The 15,221-nt window shown below is 40.9% G+C and overlaps 1 protein-coding gene across 10 annotated transcripts in view; it reads left to right on the top strand.

Annotated features, from left to right (window-relative positions):
• Positions 1 to 427: 427 nt before the first annotated feature.
• The window catches only part of sh3glb2b (SH3-domain GRB2-like endophilin B2b), a 29,980-nt gene continuing 15,186 nt past the window's right edge, over positions 428 to 15,221 (top strand). For 6 of the 10 annotated variants that reach the window (XM_079605869.1, XM_079605868.1, XM_079605867.1 and 3 more), the window contains exons 1-5: positions 429 to 633; positions 3,544 to 3,685; positions 5,200 to 5,328; positions 7,350 to 7,483; positions 9,439 to 9,531. In XM_079605869.1, coding sequence (XP_079461995.1) covers positions 571 to 633; positions 3,544 to 3,685; positions 5,200 to 5,328; positions 7,350 to 7,483; positions 9,439 to 9,531 — 561 coding nt within the window. In that variant the 5' untranslated portion in view covers positions 429 to 570. Of the gene's footprint in view, positions 634 to 3,543; positions 3,686 to 5,199; positions 5,329 to 7,349; positions 7,484 to 9,438; positions 9,532 to 15,221 lie in introns of all 10 variants that reach the window. The other 4 variants (XM_079605872.1, XM_079605871.1, XM_079605870.1 and 1 more) reach the window with 2 other exon arrangements.

The raw sequence follows: 15,221 nt of genomic DNA, 5'->3' as shown, positions 1-15,221 counted from the left end.
TTTTTTTGCTCCCCCTCTATTATTTTTTATATAAAAAGAGCAGTTCAACCATATAGGCTCCGGGTTGTATGCTGACATATTTTAATTGAATATAATAATAATAATATAATACAATTTGTGTTAAAAACAAACAGACAAACAGGAGGCTTGGTTTTAGATGGGGTCTAAAAGTCAAATATGTTGTGGGTAAGTTTGATTCATATATTTGACAACAACAAACTTGCAAACTAACATCCCAAAAGGTCATTGGTAAGGTCTGTTTTTTTATTTGTATGGGTCCGATTTGACCTGCACAGACCACAGAAAGAAAGAAAAAGTAATTTTTCATGAAAACCACTTTTTAAATAACTTAATTTAGTTACAATTATTAAAAATACGGTGTTCAAAATAACTAAAATATTAAAGGGGTTAAAGCAGGGTGAGTAGAGGATGGCTGATGTAACCGATGGTAAGATCATTAAACTCCAGGTTGCGCTGTCGATTCAGCCTCATCCTGCACAGTCGATCCCGTTGCAGGGACAACCAACAAGCTGATGTTGCTGAAACGCACACAGTGAAAACGCTGACACTATGGATTTCAATGTCAAGAAACTAGCGTCGGATGCAGGCGTCTTCTTCACTCGTGCTGTTCAGGTATGAAATGACCCAGTGCTTTCTGTTTACTTTACGGGAGTTGCGTTCAGCCATAAGTGACGTGCGTATTCAGCAGGATGGATAAACGCAGCAGCTCGAGTGAATGAATGGACGAACATCGCTCTGTTGGCCTTTATGGACTCTAACGCGAGTATTCAGACACGTCGCTTTCTGGAAATTCTAATTTATCTGTCATTGTTCAAGCGAAGACTCCTTATGTCATTTTACGAGGATCTGTATGTTCCTCGCCATTGTAAGCCGATAGACGCAAGCCAAGCCCCTATCCATTATTAATGGCTGTTCATGTGACAGTCACCAGCTGAATTCTCGCTTACAGCGTATTCACTGTTCACTAGACTAGAGAAGTTAACTGTTTTTATTTTTAAGAGACATGTTTAGAGGTACTTATGTTATAGTTTGTCCTAAAAAAAAAATCAGTCTATAAAAATATAATAGCCTACTCCGTTATAATAACCACACGATCAGTTAACAAAGTTTAAAGAGACAGTTCACCCACAAATTGAAAACATTGTCATAATTTACCCACCCTCATGTTGTTACCCTATGACTTTGTTTGGTTCTTCCACTGAACACAAAATATGTTCTGCTATTGTTCATGCTAGTCGTTTTCCCCCCATAAAATGAAAGAGAACTGTTCAATTGGACGGCTCCAGAAATGAGAAAAAATGCTAGCTATCTTCAGAGTTATTTCTTAATTAAAAACAAAGCTGTTTATCACTCATTTTATGATACTTTAATATATATATATATATTATTATTTGTTTAAGCATTAATATTTAAGTATTTAATTGCTGTAAAGAAAATCTTAAAGGTTTTGGTACAACATCAGAGAGATCATTTTATTTTTAATAGACCTTGTATGCAGAGCACTGAACGATGTCTGGCCAGCTGGTGTGTATGTGTGACTGAATCTGTTTGATGTGGGTGGTTTGGCATAAAAAGTTTTATTTTTTTTATTTTTTTATTCCAATATTTGTAATTTATTTTCTAGGCTGAAACTGTCTGTATGTTTTGACACATGATATTTTCCGTAAAATGGATTTATTATTTCTGAAGGATACACCTTTTTATACAGGTGAAACTCGAAAAATTTGAATATCGTGCAAAAGTTAATTTCAGTAATTCAACTTAAAAGGTGAAACTAATATATTATATAATCTCCTTACATGCAAAGTGAGATATTTCAAGTCTTTATTTGTTATAATTTTGATGATTATGGCTTACAGCTATGAAAACCTTTTCACAATATTCTAATTTTATTTACTTTTCATAAATTTGGGGTTTTCATAGCTGTAAGTCATAATAATCTACAAATAAAGAATATATATAAATAAAGGCTTGAAATATCTCACTTTGCATGTAATGAGTCTATATAATATATTAGTTTCACCTATAATATATTAGTTTCACCAAAGCATAAGTTGAATTACTGAAATAAATAAACTTTTTCACAATATTCTAATTCTTCTTCTTTTTTTCACCTGTGGGTCTATTATCACAAAAAATCAGCATGGAATGTAACTTTGTTAGCGCACATTACTAGTCTTGTCTTATGGTAAACAATTTATCCTCGCAAGTCAACACAAGCACCAAAAAAAAAATCTTTAAAGTAATCTTTAATCAAAATCTGTAAATGTACTTCCAGTCTGGAATAGCCTTCCCTGGCAGTGAGCTGAATGGAACGCTACCTTTCTAGATCCAATTAATTCCCAGTGGGGAAAAAAACAAGCCATGCCCACTATTTTTCTTATTCAGTATTCCGTTTCACTGAAAATACGTCACAATTCTGAAGGAAAGTTGGTTGCAGCTTCCAGTTCACACATACTTTAATACAAAATGCAAGAGTTTTATTTGATTGATAATTAACTGATAACTTGAACCAATATATGTGATGATCCAAAGACATTATCCTACATGTATGAATAGATACAATTAGTCATCGTGAAAATGACATGCATTCAAAGCTGTAGATGTAGACGGAATCCTTCATGCTGAGTCGGAGCGTGTAAATGTGATTTATATGTATTTTTCCCTCTTCCACCTTAGGCCTGAATTTTATGCTCGGTCAGCAGGGGTCTTCCCTGTGTGTGAGTGAAATATCAAACACCAGCATTATATATTTTATTTCACCTTGTCAGAGAAAATCTTTACTGCAGGTCCACTGGTATTCCAGGAGAGCCAGAGAGGTTTTAGCCTCAATATCTGGATATTAAGTGGATATAATCTGCAAAGGCCTAAACAAACCTGTGCCATACAACACTTTTCTGATCCTCTTCCATTTTATTCTTATGTCTCCCCTGAGAAGACACAACAGTAAACAAAAGAAGCACTCAACATGTCTCAACATGCTCAACATGGCAATACTCTGCCGTCCAGGGACCAGATGGAGGGGGTGTCCCCATCCCTATCAGCCAATCACCTTAAGCATCCATGCTTAGCCAGTCACTACTACTGTACCTGTCAGGGATTTATTTGGGAGCAGATCATTATCACTCAAAGCCAGAGTTTTCTCATGGAGTTACTGCAGTCAGAGCCAGTGCACATGAGCTGTAGATTACTGCCTATACTTTAGGCTTGCTCTCAGAGAACAGGTTTTTAGCGATGTATAATTATGTTGGCCTTTTTTTGCCCTGTTATTTTTTTGATAGGAAAAGAAAGTCATAATGCCAGCAAATCATGTAAATATCTGTAAGAGTTCTTATCCTTTTCTTGCTGACAATATTTGGTCTTTGAAGAGTACAAGAATGCTGTTCATTATTTGTTAACAGACTAACATTTGCACGTCTTGTTTAGCATTCTGAAACAAAGTGTTTGAGCGAAAATGATGCATGTTCTTGTAGATGCAAAGAGCTGCTGATATGAACGTCTGACGTTTCGTGTGTTCTTCAGTACACAGAGGAGAAGCTTGGCCAGGCAGAAAAGACTGAGCTAGATGCGCATCTGGAGAACCTGATCGCTCGAGCAGACTGCACCAAAAACTGGACCGAAAAGATCTTCAGACAGACCGAGGTGCTGCTTCAACCCAACCCAAGTAAGAATCTACATGGGCATTTCATATGCCTAAGCCCCCGTATTGCATTTTCTTAAAGAAAATATTTTGTCATTGAATATGGTTTGAAATGTGTGGCCTTAAAATTGTTGGAAAATGTCTCATGTTGTTGACATTTCCCATTAACATGATGAACGGCAACATCTGTTTGTTGGCTTCTGAATCAATTTACTTTAATGCCACCATGTGGTTGATTACACCATGTAGCCTATCTGCAAAAAAAAAAAAAACTTTTCAAATCAAATGTATGTTTAATTCCTGTACAGCCAACCAGTGAAATATAATGCCTGACAACCATCTTAAAACAGCAATGGTTCTCAGGTGTCACCATGTCAGGTGGTATCACGTTATGTGAATGCAATGTTTCACAAGGGTGCTGAGATGGACATCAAACTGGCATAGCGGTTAAATCTGAGCTGTTAATCGTCAGTGTGCTCTTACTTCACTCCAGGTTACTGCAGCGGGACTTTCCCGGTCATAAGTGTACTGGAAGGTACTTTGGATAAAACTGTCTGCTAAATTACTTGTTTCCAAACTACTGTTCAAATGTTTTATATTAATTCATATTTTTATTAAGCGAGGACACATTCAATTTATCAAAGGTGACTGCAAAGACTTCTACATTGTTACCCAAAAATTCAGTTTCAAATAAATGCTGTTCTTTTGAACTTCATATTCTTTAAAACATGTCAGTTTCCACAAAAATATTAGACCGCACAAGTGTTTTTAACATTGATAATAATAAGAAATGTTTCTTTTGCTCAAAATCAGCATATCGGGATGATTTCTCTGGTTGAACATAAATGAGATCATTCAAAAACATTAAACCTCTTACCCACCCCAAACTTTTAAACAGTAGTGTATATCTCTTACATATGAGTCAAAAATGTGTTTTTATGTCGGCAGCAAACAATGGATTAAACAACAAAAATATTTTGTTGATAAACTGATAAGAATGTAAATGTATTGAAATGCAATGTAAGTCGCTTTGGATAAAAGTGTCTGCCAAATGCATAAAAAAAAAAACTGTTATAATTCCTGGATCCTTGATAAGGCCACGGGTTTCAGATGCCGTAGAACTCAACTTTGACTGCACCTTGCAGTATTTAAGTTTTTTAAAGTAATTGCAAGAGGTTCTGATGACCTAGTGATTGTGTACTAGTAAGAACACTAACCTGTTCTTTCTAACTTTCTCCATGCTCCAGTTGACCAAACTGGTAAGTCTTGTCTCTACTCCACATGGCCTGTGCCTTCTCCCAATGAATGATGTTTAGTTTTTTAGACACAACGTATGGATTTCGCTCTTCTCACTATGCCTTTGCTTTGTCATGCTAGTTTTTTTTTAAAGGAGGATGAATCTTATGGTTTTAGCCAGACACAAGCTCAAGCTTGTGCTTTGGTCATCTGAATATCTTAACCAGATCTGGTTATCAAATCTGAATAAACTGACTGAATAAAGCACGATGTCCATCTTACTGATATGATTCTCTGTTTAGGTGCCCGTATTGAAGAGTTCTTCTATGAGAAATTAGACCGAAAGATCCCATCCAGAACCACCAATGCAGAGCTGCTGGGACAGTATATGCAGGATGCTGCAAAGGAATTTGGGCCAGGAACTCCATATGGTTCGTACAACCAACCAGAGAAAAATTAATATAATATATTGAACCCTTTTTCAGTTTTTTTTTTTTTTTTATGATCATTTTGCCTGCATTAATGCCAACTGCATATATTTTGGCACAAGTGTGTACTTTTATTGGAAGTTTACTATTTTACCCCCATTTTTAATAAACCTATTTTACACTAGGCACACAAAATATTTACACTCAGGACCTTACGGCCCCATTAAAACTGCAATTTTTGATCATAGGGCCATTTAACTGTAAAATGATGCAGTCTTTGCTAATAGGCTTTCATTCTGTTGGCAATGATTCAGAATTAAAATATTTTACAATATGGTGCCATTTGATCAGGTTTGGTCTATAAATCAAATACTTGCTTTTTTCCTGTTTTCTGCTTCTGCATATAATAGAGCAAATAGGAGTGTGGTTTGTATTTGTGTAATAAAAAAAATGGTGTGCTTGTAATATCTGAGAAAAAGTACTGTACTGCAATACCCAAATCCCAGAGCTCTGTGTACCAGTGGAGCTTTGCTGGCATTTAACTGGAAAAATTTGGTGTTGCGCATGAACAAAATCTTACTGAAAACTTTTTTTGAGATATCAACATCAAATTTGGAACACAACTTGTTTAGATTAATGGATTTGATTTTCTAGCAGTTTTTGAATTCAACAAGTATTTTTTAATATAAAATAATGTTCATAAATCATTTAGTAAACTTAGCCCTTCTAACTTTTAAATTTTCGTTTCTTTTTTTTATAACTTTTTTTTTTATAAAAAAAGAAAAACTTTATTTTTTTACTTCTGCCAAGGGTCTTCTTTAAAATGAGACCAATCTTAAGTCTGTGCTCCAAAGCTTAAAGGTTATTAAGCCAAAGATTTAAAAAAATACCTGCACTTATAATTACACTGTTGACCCTTCACTTAACCCAAACCATACCACTTATCCTGTCCCTAAGCTTATCTGTATAACATCTTAATAGAAAACAAGTACATTGTAGTTAAGGACACCTAATATGAAGTGTGACCTTGAAAATTATCTGGGTTTTTTTTTTACCTACTAGAAGCCAGTACATATTAATTTAATAAAATAATTTTCTTTTTTTAAATATCTATATTTATTTACTCAATCAGTCTGGGATGCTATGCCTCATGCCTGACCTTGCTTATGGCACGATGTGAGTCAGGATCACTGCTGCCCAAGCTCTCATCTATTTTTTCCCCCTGTTTTCCACTGTTTCGCTTCTGACATGACAAAACATTAATCTATGATTTGTTTGATTCTTGACCAGTGATTGTTATATACTATGCATTTTGAAGTAATCTAGCAATGCATGTCTCCAAGTCAAGTTCATGTTTTCTGCAAGCTATATGTCACTAGATGGCGCACTTGCCCTCTCTAAATAGAGATTGTTGGCATACAGTTTGTCACAGATGCTTTTAGGTTAGAATTTTCTAAGTGATTGTGGATATCTGTGTATGATTCTGTAACCATTTTATATATAACTAGTTACAGAATATATGTATTTTTCTCTCTCAATTATTATTACGAAATCATTAAATTTGTGTAAAAATGTATAGGGGTGTAACGATACCCTCATGTCACGATTCGATACATATCACAATACTGAACTCACAATTGGAGATTATTTTGATATGGTTAGACATATGGTAAAAGGTTAACAAAAAATGTACTGTTGATTAAAATGCTAAATTTTGTATTTTATTGGGGGTGGAAATGAATAGGCGTGGACTTGGTGCTGGTAACCCAATGCACAGGACAACGGGGACACCAGAATAAAAACATTCATGGTTCTGAAGCTGAAAATACAGAATTATTTTAGACTAATATACTTGCACTCTGTCACTGACTAGATATATTTAAAATAATAACTTTTTACTGGTTATATAAGACATTTGCCATCATCAGTACCCACAAATATTGTATTATACATAGTAGTTTAATGTAGTACTAAAACTACTGTATGTAAACTTGAATTTTTTTTGTTTTGTGATTGTTTACCAGGCAGTACTTTGATCACTGTTGGAGATTTTCAGAAGAGGTTAGGTGGAGCAGAGCGGGAATTCTTACATACATCAGCCATCAACTTCCTCGCACCTCTGAGGAACTTTCTAGAGGGTGACTGGAAAACTATTTCTGTAAGTGAAATTCCTAATCTTTGCAATAGATTGCTCACTTCCATCTAGCATGTTGGCTAACATACATTGCCTGATAAAATCTGTTTGTTAAAATCAGATTTTTCATTGGACGCTTATCTCTGTAAAATAGTTCTGGTACTGCTTTTGAATTGAAGAATATCCTGACCCCCAAAGTTAAAATTTTACAGTGAAGTTACATTTTAGTACATAACTTCAAATGCAATAATGAATAACACTCTACAGTTAAATACTTTACATGAGAGAGAGAGAGAGAGAGAGAGAGGAGGGGGGGGGGAGGGGGGGAGAGGGGGAGAGAGAGAGAGAGAGGAACCATCACCTAACCCGCCACTCTTGTCCTATGGACGAGTGTGAATGGCTAAATTGTCGATTTCCACTAATGTAATGCATTAAAAGAAGTGGTCAAGCAGGATGAACATCTGCCCAGATTTCCCCCTGCATGACGCACTCGCCCTGAGTATTACTGGGTATATGCCTCCTCTGGAATGTGTGTATTTAAAGAGATGAGGTTTGCAATAAAATACCTGCTAAGGCATCTGCATGCTAGATCTGGTTTTGTTGTTCTTGTTATTATTGGAAATATGATGTATGCAACCAAATGTATAGAGCATTTAAAAGAGAGTACGGCATGTTGTGTGCTACCAGGACCGGGTGTGTGTATGTCCGTAATAGATACCCCACGGGGCCAACCAACACCAGACCCACATGACATCCTGATCAGACCGGGTCTTCTGTGCCACCCATTTGGCTCAGGCAGAATAGGGATGAATAGAGGGAAGTCGAGAAAAAAAAAAAAAAAAAAAAAAAAGGGGAGGGAAAAATGAATATGAGTAAAGTTATTAGGAAAATAAAAAAGTAAATAGTTCAGATAAAATAAATTAATAGGAAGAGGGAGGGAGGGAGGGGAAAAGGAGATTTTATTAACTGTAACTAATGATTATAAAAATAATAATAACAGGAAACATACTAATAATAATTGTTCCCGCTACCATCCTCCGCCCTGGTGTTTGTGGCTATTTACAATTAGGAAGTGAAGTGGATGAATCTAAACTTGTGACTTGGATCTCAGGTGCAGAGGGTCATGACTGTAAGTAGGTGATGAAGGATGACCAAGGGGAGGTTGAGTTTGAAGTTGATAAATTGTCTATTGATATATAATCTGATAACAGGTTTTTCCAATGAGCGATATGTATTTTTTTCCTTGATTTCCAGTTCATGAGGATTGTTTTCTTGGCGATAGTTAATGCTACTAGCACTGTTTTATTGCATAAAGTGCTTACATTGATTGTAGTAGTATCACCAAGAATACATAAAGAAGGGGTTGCTGGGATGTGACAACCAAAGATGGAAGAGAGTGATTCCGTGACATTTATCCAAAATCGGTTTACTGGAGTGCATTGCCATACAGCATGAACGTATGTGTCTGGGTTGTTTTGCGTGCAGTGAGAGCATAAGTCAGAACCGAACCCCATTATAGATCATTTCTGAATAGTAAAGTGAGATCTGTGAAGTACCTTATATTGTATTAATTGTAGATTACTATTTTTTGTCATGAGGTATATGTTTTTACATATATGAACATTTCTTATTTTATACAAAATATATATTTTACAAGATAATTGCTAAAAAAATTAAAACCATATGTCTAACCAAGTTGCGTTCCAAATTTAAAGTTGATATCACAAAAATTGAGCCCACTAAAGTTTTTTTTTTTAGTATGCTAAATTGTTTACTTTGACAGTTGTGTTAAGAAATAATCATGAAATTGTACTGCCTTTAAGTACACTTAAGTGCCCTTTCATTTTATTAATTTGTCTGCATGGACTGTTAAAAAAAAAAAAAAAAAACTTTTATGATGCGAGGTACAATACAAATACACATTTGATACAGTTAAGGACACGTTCTTTTTCTCAAAGGTCTGTATGTTTTGTTTTCAGAAAGAGAGAAGACTGCTTGAGAACCGGCGCCTTGACCTAGATGTTTGCAAAGCTCGACTCAAGAAAGCAAAGTCAGCAGAGGCCAAGGCTGCTGTAAGGTTTATTTACACTTATTCCATCATCATCACTTACAGTACCTCATGTTCATTTGTATAGCCCCTACCACCCACTTATGAAGCACTTATGAGCTGTCAATATAGGATTCCGATCCCTCAAGGGACAGATCAGGAAGTATGCCATGAATAATCAAGAATATTCATTCTAGCCCACAGCCTAAATATAGCCCATCATGAGGTTGTTAATGACGACTGTAAGCAGGCCCGGTTCTAGAACCAAATCACTGAGGGTGCTTCTGAAAATAGTGAGGGTGCTTACATAAACGTAGGGTCATCCAAACATTTTTAGTCTAGGGGGAGGGTCACCCAAATTTCATATTGTACCGTTTTTTTGTATTCATGAAAATAGAAAAATTTCAAAGTGGCTTGTTTGGTGCATATTTTTCCATGTGGCGCCATGTAGCTCTCTCAGTCTCAGCCCCCCATCGCCAGCAGATGGGTCTGACCCAACAAAAATCGTTTGATACTGCGCGCGCGTACACGCTCAGAAAAAAGAGCATCATGTCAGAACAGAACGCCAATGAAATGTTAACCCGGCAAAGCTTTAAAACACAAGCAAATAATGAACTTTTGTGATTGCGAATAAGTGCAGTGTCCTGTGAGTAACTCTACCGCTGTGAAGTATAGTCACTGACATGAAGCTGACTAGCGCTCAAAGGTTTCACGTTGCCTGCCTAGCAACTAAATATTCTTTTAAAGCTTCAAACCAACAGCAGAAACGCTAGGCATTTTATTTAAAAAATGGTAACACTTTATAATAAGGTTTCATTTTGTTAGCGTAAACTAATTTCCTGAGCTGGACGCACACACGCAAACAAAGTGGGCAATTAAAGAGACATCTTCACCTATGCGTATCACGATCGCGAAAGGACACAACCAATCAAATGCATTAAACATGAAAGCATAATTAAATCATTTCTGATTTGAAAAATTGTGTTAATGGATTTATTTTGTGTATTAGCCTATATGTATGAGCGTGAATCCGTCTGTGTTTCTATTGTCGGCAAAATCTCGTTTACATGTGTGCTATTAATAATTTCATCTGAGGGTGCTTTCACTTTTGTTTGAGGGTGCTTAGCACCCTCAAGCACCCCCGTAGAACCGGGCCTGACTGTAAGTGCAACGTCTAAGTGTGATGAACAATGTGATCAAACACTGAAAGTTGGAGAAGAAAACAAAACAAAAAAACAGACAGTTAAAGGCACATTATGTAAAATGTTTGGATTTAAAATATCCAAAAACCACCATGTTATATATATATATATATATAATCCCAATGATTCTAAGAATGTTTAAATCCAGAGAAATAAGCAGTTTTAACCAGGTCACGAACCATTGAAACACCAAAGTCGCTTTAATATGTTATGTTTTATTAGACAGGTGAGCAACTATTTGGATACATTAATAGACAGAAAACTAATCATTGTTATACAGCTCAACACAATTAGTCTTTTTGTTTAAATCTCGTTCTCTTACGTAGAGTTCTCTCGTACTGCGTCGAAAGAACGCTACGGGAAAGATATTTCTTTGTCGAGATTGAAGCCTAAAATTAATCCTTAATTTTGTAATATTGTAAAACGCTTTTCTGAAGCATACAACCTAGGCGGAGCAATACAGCTCACCCATTGGCTGCTCTGCCAGAAAAGCACAGCCTATGTGAGGCCAGAGACGCTGACCAATGAGGACGCTTCGCGCCCTTCTGCGTCACCTCCCGCCCAAACAGGCGTGGCCTAGGCCTATAAATACGAGCATAGCTGTCTAACACGCCGATTTTCTTAAATTCAACGAAGCTGCACGCATCGCTGGATTGATTCGAGCCGCCACAGCCGTTTGGATACAAGCACCTCAGCAGGACGAGCCCTTACCTGAAGCCGCTGGTCATCGCCGCCTTCAGCCGCCGTTCCCTGCTGCGCTTCTCCGGCGTGGAATATTCTTTACATTATGTGTGTGTGTTTTGTGTGTGTGTTCGCCGTCGCGTCACACAGTTTTTCCACACTAAAAGAGCCGAGCGTCTTTTTCAAGATGTCTCGCACCTCCTGTGGCTCGTGTAGAGCCCCGCTCAGCGACGGGGACCACGTGCTTGTGTTTCCTGCCTGTGAGTATCACGCAGCTTCAGCTCTCGTCGATGGCGGCTGCCATCACTGTGATTTGATGCCTACGGTGACTCTGCGGACTCGCCTGGCGTTCATTTACTGAAGCTGCATCTTTTCCGCCCGCTGTAGTGCCGCGCCGTGAAAAGCGCCGTGCTCAGCGGAGCCCGGAACCTCCCTTCACCACGAGGTGCTCGCCGCTGCTGCCGCTAGCTCCTCCGCCCGCTTCGCTGGACTCTCTGACCGACGGACAAGGGCCGCTGTGTGCCGCCGCGTCCGTCATGGACGAGGAAGATGAAGCCGTGTCTGTGAAGGACGACTGCTGTTCTCTCCTCGCTTCGGGTAGCGAGGGATGGGCGAGCTCCGAGGATCTCCCCTCCCCCGCCGCTCATGAGCGTCGACGGAGAAAGACCAGCATCGATGCGCTTACCGGCTGGATGGCTGCTTTTCTGCAGAGGAACGTACGTTACCGTCCTCACGACCCGCGCCTTTTCTTCCTGAATTCACGAAGAAATCGCGGAGTCCCGGAAAGCCCCGTTTTCAGCCAGGATGCGCATTTCTGCTTCGAGGAAAGCTACAGTGTTAAAATCCCGCCGCGGCCGGATTTCACTAAAATGTCTCGCTCGCACAGTCCCAACATTCGCGACCGTGCCAGTGTATTTTGCAGTCACCAAATCGGCATCAATGCCCGTTTGCCTGCACACAGACGCCGTTTTCACGACGCCCCAGGTAAATCTGAAAATGTATTTACTGGTGTCCCGGCCACGGCCGATGGTGTAATGTGTGTATCCGTAATGCCCACGACCTAGTGCCCATTCGTACACACAAGCACAGCCCTACACAATACAGGGCTTGCACACATAAAATCGACTCATGTCGGTTGTGCTTCACATGTAAGTTAGTGAACGTGCCCGCTTTTCAGTGCCCACAATCACTACATACTGCATGTCCCGTGGTTTCTGTAAAAACGAAACGAATGTACGGTCAGTCGGTTCTGATAGACAGTATTCTCTGTGCTACACGGTGTCCCGGCCACAGCCGATGATGTAATGTGTGTATCCGTAATGCCCACGACCTAGTGCCCATTCGTACACACAAGCACAGCCCTACACAATACAGGGCTTGCACACATAAAATCGACTCATGTCGGTTGTGCTTCACATGTAAGTTAGTGAACGTGCCCGCTTTTCAGTGCCCACAATCACTACACACTGCATGTCCCGTGGTCTCTGTAAAAACGAAACCAATGCACGGTCAGTCAGTTCTAATAGACAGTACTTCCCAGTGCTATAAATGTACCCGCGTTCACGCACCCACATTTATTCTCAAACATGCCGAGCCGTACGGGGCTCGCACCGCGCGCTCTCTCTTTCAGCTGAGAGAGCTGAGAGCGCGCGCGGGCTGCCCGCTCGATTAAGCGCGCCCCCGCATCACGCTGCAATGGCGCCCATGTTACAGCACACGACTGCTCTCGTGTCGCCGCCATTTCGCGACCAGAGCCCGGTTTTTCAACCCGTGCAAGCACAGCCCTGAACAACACAGGGTCTGCACACATAAAATCGGCTCATGCCGATTGTGTTTTACGTGTAGTGAGCGTGCCCACTGCCAAGTGCCCACAACCACTACACACTGCACGTTCCGCGGTTTTCTGTAAAAACGAAACTAACGAACGGTCAGTCAGTACACAAAAACAGTGTCCCCGGTGTTATAAATGTGCCCGCTACCAAGCGCCCACGTTTATTCACAAACATAACGAGCCCCATAGGGCTCGCCCCGCGTGCTCTCTCTCAACTCAGAGAGTCGAGCGCGCGCGGGACACATACTGTGTTAAACATGTCCCCCGCCTCAGACGCCACGGCGTCCATGTTACAGCACACGGTTGCTCTCGTGTCGCCGCCATTTCGCGACCAGAGCCCAGATTACATTCAACCCCTAGTCACACGTGCAGATGCATGGGAAGGACTACCCGGGGTCTCAGAATGGGTGCTAGAGACTATAAAAAGAGGCTATTCGCTACATTTTCATCGACGCCCTCCCCGTTTCACGGGAAAAGTCGAAACCACGGTAAAAACAGAAGTAGCACATCTACTTCGAGCCGAAATAGCGAAGCTATTGAGCAAAGGGGCCATAGAGCCTTTATCTCAAGCTCAGAGCGAAGGGGGCCTGTACAGCAGATATTTCCTGGTACCGAAGAAAGACGGGGGTCTCAGACCCATTTTAGATCTAAGGCGTCTGAACAAAACGCTAACAAAGCGGAAGTTCAGAATGCTCACGACCAGAAGTATCCTCGCGCAAATTCGCCGAGGAGACTGGTTTATGGCAATAGATCTGAAAGACGCGTATTTTCACATACAAATTGCGTCACGTCACAGGCGATTTTTGAGATTCGCCTTCGAGGGCCGGGCATATCAGTACACAGTCCTGCCATTCGGCCTGTCTCTAGCACCTCGTACATTTACAGTGTGCATGGACGCGGCGCTGGCACCCCTGAGACTCCGGGGCGTTCGAATTCTGAACTATTTGGACGATTGGCTAATTCTGGCTCAATCGCCGTCAGAACTCGCTCACCACAAGACACTAATACTCGATCACCTCGAGTGCTTAGGTCTGAGAGTCAATTGGGAGAAAAGTTCACTGTTTCCCAGTCAAAGGATCTCCTTTTTAGGACTGGATCTGAACTCACTGTCTATGACAGCACAGCTGTCATCACAGCGCAGGCGAAATACCCTGCAAATGGCGAAATCCTTCCTCAGCGGCCACATAGTGCCACTCAGGAGATTTCAGAAAATGCTGGGCCTCATGGCCTCAGCCTCAACAGTGCTGCAGTTGGGCCTGCTGCGCATGCGCCCACTACAGTTCTGGTTGAGAGCGCGCGTACCGCGCCGAGCATGGTTACACGGTCGTTATCGCCTCAAGGTCACTCAGGAATGCATTTCAGCCCTGACACCATGGAGAGCGTCAGACTGGTACCGGTCAGGTGTAAGCCTGGGGACTTCCTCGAGCCTGAAGGTGGTGTCCACGGACGCGTCCACCTCAGGCTGGGGAGCACTGCTCGACGGCAGACCGCTCTTTGGCCAGTGGGCAGAGCGAGCCAAACTACCGCACATAAACTGCCTGGAAATGATGGCAGTGGACTTTGCGCTGAGGCGCTTCTGTCCCCGGATAAAAGGACACCACGTCCTGGTCCGCTCGGACAACATGTCGGTAGTAGCCTACATAAACCGCCAGGGTGGCGTGAGATCCCGGAACCTATTCAGGTTAGCGGAACGCATACTGGTGTGGGCCCAGCACAACCTGCGCTCGTTAAGAGCAATGCACGTGCCAGGCCACTTGAACGTAGGCCCGGACAGACTCTCACGGAACAACGTTCCTACGGGAGAGTGGTCCCTACACACACAGACAGTGCGTCTGCTGTGGAAACGTTCGGCAGAGCGGAAATAGACCTGTTTGCAAACCAGGAAAACGCTCACTGCCCAGAATTCTTTTCGAAGAGCGCGAACGCGCTGGCCAGAGTCTGGCCCCGCCGCCCGCTCTATGCTTTTCCTCCTGTCTCACTCCTGCCTCAAGTGCTGGAGCG

Source organism: Phoxinus phoxinus (assembly GCF_949152265.1).
Source record: "Phoxinus phoxinus genome assembly, chromosome: 3".
Classification (NCBI taxonomy): domain Eukaryota; kingdom Metazoa; phylum Chordata; class Actinopteri; order Cypriniformes; family Leuciscidae; genus Phoxinus; species Phoxinus phoxinus.
The sequence above is the reverse complement of the archived record's forward strand: the minus strand, read 5'-3'. Positions and strand labels throughout refer to the sequence as shown.